Below are 7,968 nucleotides of genomic sequence, written 5' to 3' on the forward strand. Positions count from 1 at the left end.
CAGGAGTATGATCTGTAATATGACAGAGAAACCCCATTAGTATGATTTGAAATACAAGAGAAAACCCCATTAGAATACGAGGAATCGTACACAACGTATAAGTATATTTCAGATAGGTTTATTTTCATCCCGTACAGAATGATACATAGCATGCATTTAACTAATTTTTTTACCCAAGCAGATCGCATGTGTCATCGACGCAGGTCCTTCTCAATCCCAGGCACGAGAAGAAGGGTAGACAGATAAGTAGAGAACCGAGCTTCCATAATAGGGAGTAGAACCAACCTCTGACATCAGCACTGTCTTGAGACATCGCAGGATCCACAGATGGAGGAGTAGCAACCTTCGCCACACGACGTCGTCTCTTCTTAGGGGCTCCAATCTGGTCTGCCGTCTCGAAAATATCATCACCGTTATAAAAAACAGGGGTCATAGGGACCACCCCGTGAGGGCTACCCTCATCCATGGTGAAACGTTGAAGTTGTTCGGGTCTTGTAGAGATGAGATCAATTCAGAATACCCAGCAGAGTTTCGTAGCTGTAGACATGCGTCGGTGGTGGTCTGTGAATAACTAGCCTTCTTTTATACACTATGCCTCTACGGTCTGGTGGAGCCAGTATACTGCGCATTCAAACCTCCCGATCTCCTAATCAAAAAGGGGAAGTCACAGTCAGTCTTGCACAATCCAGCTTGATTGCAAAATAGATTCATGTAATTGAGAAAGCTGCTGGCTCAAGCATGCACACATACACACACAGCCCCACCAAAAGCGGAAGTATCATATTTCACACACAGCCTAAAACCTCACCAGCCTGGGCAGACACAGCCTGTCCGTTTTGAGGCAAGTCGCATCGAGGACGAGAAAATTGGTTTCACGGATTAATGGTTAGACCTATGCAGTATATAAACTGTAATATTATATATTAGTGATAAAGAACATAGTCACATCCAAATATCTGTATTGAACTCTACTTAACTAAATCCACTGGTGTAAAATAAGGCTAAATGACAAAATGAAGAAGTCAGTAAAATAACAAATTGGTGAACAAAAATACTAGTTGAAAATAACAAGTGCTGATAGTTCACAGAATATCAGTTACGGTACACATGTACACATGTACACACTTACACAATAAGTTAGACACAGCCATAGCCAGTCTGATCAAATGAAGAAGTTGGAATTGAAAGCGAAAGTTGGATAGAACCAACAACAACTCAAATTGAGGAAGAGGAACTAGAATCATGGTGACATTAACGGCCATTGATTGCCTAACTCGAAAGCAGAACTAGAATTATGCTGACCCTAGCGGCCAAAACTGAAACTGCCCTCGAACAGGAACAATCTTATGACGTCATCGAAAAAGGGTTAGGCCACGCCCCCAAAGTGCCCTCAGGCTGAGTTTCCGGTCTTCAAATGAGGAAGTGCCAAGTCCCCCCCAAATAAAAAGGGTGGGAGGGAAAAAACGTGCCCCATACCACTACTACTGGCGTTCAGGACGAGTTTAAGTGAGACGAGTGCGTCTTGCATGGTGTTAAAGGCTAGTTGGAGTTTTGGGTAGAGTCAGCTGTACAATATAATAATGGTGTCATCTGCATATAAGTGGGATTGGCAATCTTTTAGCGTGGATACTATGTCATTTATATATATGGTAAAAATAACTGGGCCTAGTACAGAACCTTGGGGCACACCATTGGTAACCTGCAGGAAATCGGATTGTGTATCCCTTCCCCTGACACACTGGCGCCTCCCGTTTAGGTAGTCATGGAACCAACGATGGGCCCTATCGTCCAGACCGATGTTGCGTAGTTTCTCCAGCAGTAGGCCTTGGTTTACAGTATCGAATGCTTTGGAGAGATCTATAAATAAGGCAGCACAGTGTTGTCGATTATCTATTGCAGATACTATATCATTTTTAACTAAGGTGACTGCAGCAATAGTGCTGTGATTTGGTCTAAAACCGGATTGCTGTGGGCTTAAAACTGAGAATTTAGAGAGAAATGGCTTGAGTTGGTTATTAACTAGTTTTTCCATTATTTTAGCTAGGCAGGGCAGTTTTGAGATTGGTCTATAATTGTTTAGGTCCTCTCTGTCCGCACATTTAAAAAGAGGGGTCACATGGGCCGTTTTCCATAAACTGGGGAAAACACCTTCACTGATTGAGAGGTTAAAGATATGGGCAAGAGGTTCTGCAATGATTGGGGCAGTTAATTTAATAAAAAACTGATCCAAGTTATCCTCTCCTGGTGAGCTCTTTGCGTTCATATTTATTAATTTGTCTAATACAGAGCGAGTGGAGAAGGGCTTAAAAGAAAAAGATTGACGATGGTCCAATTGGTAAGTGACATCTAGGACGTTTACAGGGGGACGGGGTCCTGTATACACTTTTTCAAATAATTTCCCTGCATCTTCAAAGTGTTTGTTAAAGGCACGGCAAATATCCGCTTGATCTCCAAGCACCAGGTTATCATATTTGATGTGAGTAGGCAGACTGTTTGTGGATTTATGTTTTTTTTAAATCAATAGCTTTCCAAAAATTAGCTGGATTAGAATAAGAGCTAGTGATAAGGTCTAGAAAATATGTTGACTTGGCTTTTTTAACTTCCGAGGTACATGCATTTCTGATTTGCCTAAAGGCCAACCAGCGTGCGGGATCTCTTGAGCGTCTGGCACGAGACCAGGCAGAATACCTTTGTTTAAATAAGGTTGATAGTTCCTGGGAAAACCAGGGAGTTGATCTATCTTTGACTCTAAATTTCTTCAACGGGGCATGCCTATTTACAATTGAGATAAAGGTATTTATAAAAAATTCTAGGGCCGGTTGAAGTTCAGATAATTCTGTTGTGAGGTGAATACTACTTTGGTGAAGATCGACTAAAAGTATTTGTTCATTAAAGTGTCTAAAATTTCTTTTCATAACCATGCAGGACTTTGTTTTTGTTAGTCGTGTACTCCTGATGCAGGCAATTGGGCAATGGTCACTTTGCCCAAGTTCAAATACGCCACTGGCTATAATTTTGTCTGTTTTATTTGAAAATAAGAGATCAATTAGGGTATCCCTGGCATTGTCCTTTAAATTTGGTCTGGTAGGCTCAGTTATCAACTGGGTTAAATTAAGGCTGCTACAAATTTCTTTAAGCCTGTCGGAAGAAGCATTAAACCAGTTGGCTATCAATTCCATGTCCAGACCGTTGCAACTTCAGGACATATCCAACCGCTCCATAACCAAATTCAGATTTACAATGACTCTACCCACCCTCTTCGCTCTGAATTTGACTTGTCATCATCGGGCAGGCCGGCTTAGGGCAAAATTAGCTAAAAAGAAGGATTACAAAACTTTGTTTGTGCAAACTGCTGTGGACATTTTAAATAAGAAAATGTTTAAATAGTTCACCTAATTACCACTGCTGATGATCACTGTTGCTGTGTTTATGTGAATGCATTTTATGTAGTATTATAATCAGTGTTGGGCGCGTTACTTTAAAAAAGTAATTAGTTATAGTTACTAGTTACTTCTCCAAAAAAGTAACTGAGTTAGTAACTGAATTACTCTATTGTAAAAGTAACTAGTTACTAGGAAAAGTAACTATTTGCGTACAAAAAGTTGTAATATGTCTAAGAATTTGGATTGTTTTTGGGAGCAGGTTTCACAAGGTGCATAGAGTAGAACAGCATAGACAGGTACTTACAACTTACACATAAGACATAACCTTTTGCCATGAGGTAGAAATAAACTTCAACTTCAATATATGTATTGCACTTCAATATATTATTTATTGAACCAGTCAACAGTAAACCAGGTGTAATTGCCTACACCAGTGGCTCTCAAACTTTTGGCACAAATTGGCTCAGAACTTAAGACAACTGGTCAGTCACACACACTCAGTCACACACACACACACACACATGTTTGCACTTGCTACATAGTGGGGACGTATGACTGGAACCTCCCTTGTGGGAACACCCCTTTCTAGACATGGTACGCCTGTGAAAAAAATCAGGCTTGATCAGAAAAAAATCAGGAACAAGAATATGACGTTAAATTTGCAATATTCAATACTTTTTCCCCCAGACATGACTGGGTCCTCCCCTATGGGGACTTGTCAGATATTGCTATATTTGTGGGGACACCATAACACACTTTCATATCTTAATCTTTGTGGGGACACCATAACACACTTTCAGATCTTAACATCTTTGTGGGGACACCATAACACACTTTCAGATCTTAATCTTTGTGGGGACACCATAACACACTTTCAGATTTTAACATCTTTGTGGGGACACCGTTGTGGGGACACCATAACACACTTTCAGATCTTAACATCTTTGTGGGGACACCTTAACACACTTTCAGATCTTAACATCTTTGTGGGTACACCATAACACACTTTCAGATCTTAACATCTTGTGGGGACACCTTAACACACTTTCAGATTTTAACATCTTTGTGGGGACACCGTTGTGGGGACACCATAACACACTTTCAGATCTTAACATCTTTGTGGGGACACCTTAACACACTTTCAGATCTTAACATCTTTGTGGGTACACCATAACACACTTTCAGATCTTAACATCTTTGTGGGGACACCTTAACACACTTTTCGGATCTTAACATCTTTGTGGGGACACCATTGTGGGGACACCTTAAACACACTTTCAGATCTTAACATCTTTGTGGGTACACCATAACACACTTTCAGATCTTAACATCTTTGTGGGTACACCATAAGTTTCAGATGTTACCAACGTTATGGATATTCAACTGTCATAGACCTCCCTCTATGGTTTGCATAGAGGGAGGTCTATGACAGTTGAATCAATGCCCGGAAGGCGTCAGGCCCCGACAAGATTCCAGGTAGGGTGCTAAAGGGATGTGCGGATCAGCTGGCCCCGGTCCTCACGGACGTCTTCAACATGTCACTAAACCAGGCTGTTGTCCCTTCATGTTTCAAAGCTGCTACAATAATACCAGTGCGAAAAAAGCCCACAATCTCTCAATGACTACCGCCCAGTTGCACTCACCCCCATAATGATGAAGTGCTTTGAGAGGCTAGTGAAGGCTCACATAGTTTCCAGACTTCCTCCCACATTCGATCCGTTCCAGTTTGCCTACCGTGCTAAGCGCTCCACAGAAGATGCTATTGCCTCGGTTCTACATCGGAGCCTGGCCCATCTAGAGGGTAAGAACACCAGTTCAGCATTTAACACTATTATACCCCAGCAACTGGTCGACAAACTGTTCCCCCTGGGTCTGGGCACTCCCCTGTGCAACTGGCTGCTGGACTTCCTAACGAACAGACCTCAATCTGTCCGAGTCGGAAATAACAACTCCAGCGTCATCTCCCCGAGCACTGGTTCTCCCCAGGGCTGTGTCCTGAGTCCACTGCTGTTCACCTTGATGACCCATGACTGCTGTGCCAGGTTCAGTACCAACCATATGGTGAAGTATGCGGACGACACCACACTTGTGGGCCTCATCAAGGACGACAACGAGACAGCCTACAGTGAAGAAGTGAGACAGCTAGTGGGCTGGTGCAACACACACAACCTGGTCCTGAATGTCAACAATACTATGGACACTGTACTATGGACACTGTATATGGACACTGTACTATGGACACTGTACTATGGACACTGTATATGGACACTGTATATGGACACTGTACTATGGACACTGTACTATGGACACTGTATATGGACACTGTATATGGACACTGTACTATGGACACTGTACTATGGACACTGTACTATGGACACTGTATATGGACACTGTATATGGACACTGTACTATGGACACTGTATATGGACACTGTATATGGACACTGTATATGGACACTGTACTATGGACACTGTATATGGACACTGTATATGGACACTGTATATGGACACTGTATATGGACACTGTACTATGGACACTGTACTATGGACACTGTACTATGGACACTGTACTATGGACACTGTATATGGACACTGTATATGGACACTGTACTATGGACACTGTACTATGGACACTGTACTATGGACACTGTATATGGACACTGTACTATGGACACTGTATTATGGACACTGTATATGGACACTGTATATGGACACTGTATATGGACACTGTACTATGGACACTGTATATGGACACTGTATATGGACACTGTACTATGGACACTGTACTATGGACACTGTATATGGACACTGTACTATGGACACTGTATATGGACACTGTATATGGACACTGTACTATGGACACTGTACTATGGACACTGTATATGGACACTGTACTATGGACACTGTATATGGACACTGTATATGGACACTGTACTATGGACACTGTATATGGACACTGTATATGGACACTGTATATGGACACTGTACTATGGACACTGTATATGGACACTGTACTATGGACACTGTATATGGACACTGTATATGGACACTGTACTATGGACACTGTACTATGGACACTGTATATGGACACTGTACTATGGACACTGTATATGGACACTGTATATGGACACTGTACTATGGACACTGTATATGGACACTGCAGTGGATGTAGTGAGCAGCACTAAGTTCCTGGGGGTACAGATCACAGACAGTCTGTCATGGTCCTTAAACACGTCCTCTCTTGTGAAGAGAGCCCAGAAACGGCTGTTCTTTCTGCGCCCAACTCCCCGCTCCCATCCTCACTACGTTCTACAGGGGAACTATAGAGAGCATCCTGACAAACTGCATCTCTGTCTGGTCTGGAAGCTGCAATGAAACAGACTGGAAAACAGTTCAGAGAGTAGTGAGGACAGCAGAGAAAATCATCGGGACATCACTGCCTTCCATCAAGGACATTGCGCACAACCGTTGTCTGTCTAGGGCCAACAACATCAGGAATGACCCCACCCACCCACACCAGGGACTGTTCACTCTGTTGCCTTCTGGCATTGGAAGTAAAACAGCAAGATTTTCCAAGAGCTTTTTCCCCCAAGCCAACAGACTTTTGAACAAGTGCAATATCCCCTAACCTTTCCCCCATATATGCTGCTACAGTACTGTCCCCTTCGTCTGTACCAGGCCAGTACCTAGAGGTACCTATAGGTTTTTAAAAGAACCTGGGTACCTCTGGAAGCCACACCTCTGATGGGTGTGGTTTAGTCTTAAGGGGTGTGTTTTTTTCACCCACTGTGTAATATAATAAACGGACAGTAGGTGGCAGTAGGACAGAGGCCAGAGCAACTATACATCCCAGCTTGCAAATTAACCAAGTAATAAAAAAAACATGCTGCAAAACTCTTTTAATATATAGATATGCCAGGGACCCCCATTTGGAGAGATATGCTAGGGACCCCCATTTGAAAATATATGCCAGGGACCCCCCATTTGAAGAGATATGCCAGGGACCCCCATTTGAAAATATATGCCAGGGACCCCCATTTGAAAAGATATGCCAGGGACCCCCCATTTGAAGAGATATGCCAGGGACCCCCATTTGAAAAGATATGCCAGGGACCCCCATTACCCCCAGTTACTTTGTAGATTTTTGATCACATCACAAACACACACATTAACTTTAGCCATATAGCTACACAAGCTTGTGAGCTTGTAGATCTGCTATTTTCTAAAAATTATATATATTTGAAAATTTTCAATGGTATATTATGCATAAAGTGTAATTTCTACTTTTGTTACTTTTGTACTTTTACTCAAGTAAATGTTGCATTACGAACTTTTACTTGTAATTACCAAAGTAGTACTTTTAGTACTTTTTCCAGGGGTATTTGTTTTCTCTTTAAAACAATTCTGGGGTCTACTCAGGTTTTTGAGTGAAGCCCATACAGATCTCCAGCTTCAAGTGTCTCTTTAGACATGCTAATAAGCTGGTCAGGCTACTACTTGGCCTCAACCCCCGAATCCAACTAACACCTCCACACTTTGAAAGGCTGGAAGGGCTTAGGGTTGACAACAGAGTACAGCATCTTGCA

General features: G+C 42.3%; 1 protein-coding gene across 1 annotated transcript in view; it reads right to left on the reverse strand.

The window, feature by feature from the left end:
* The window catches only part of LOC310867491 (extracellular calcium-sensing receptor-like), a gene marked incomplete at both ends in the record, with an annotated part of 34,746 nt that extends 34,280 nt beyond the window's left edge, over positions 1-466 (reverse strand). The window contains 2 exons of the mRNA XM_083777606.1: positions 1-12; positions 286-466. The exon at positions 1-12 is cut by the window's left edge and continues 218 nt beyond it. Coding sequence (XP_083633732.1) covers positions 1-12; positions 286-466 — 193 coding nt within the window. The remainder of the gene's footprint in view (positions 13-285) is intronic.
* Between the last annotated feature and the right edge of the window lie 7,502 nt (positions 467-7,968).

The sequence above is a fragment of the Protomyctophum parallelum genome (genome assembly GCF_964188405.1).
Source record: "Protomyctophum parallelum genome assembly, chromosome: 12".
In the NCBI taxonomy this organism is placed as follows: Eukaryota; Metazoa; Chordata; class Actinopteri; order Myctophiformes; family Myctophidae; genus Protomyctophum; species Protomyctophum parallelum.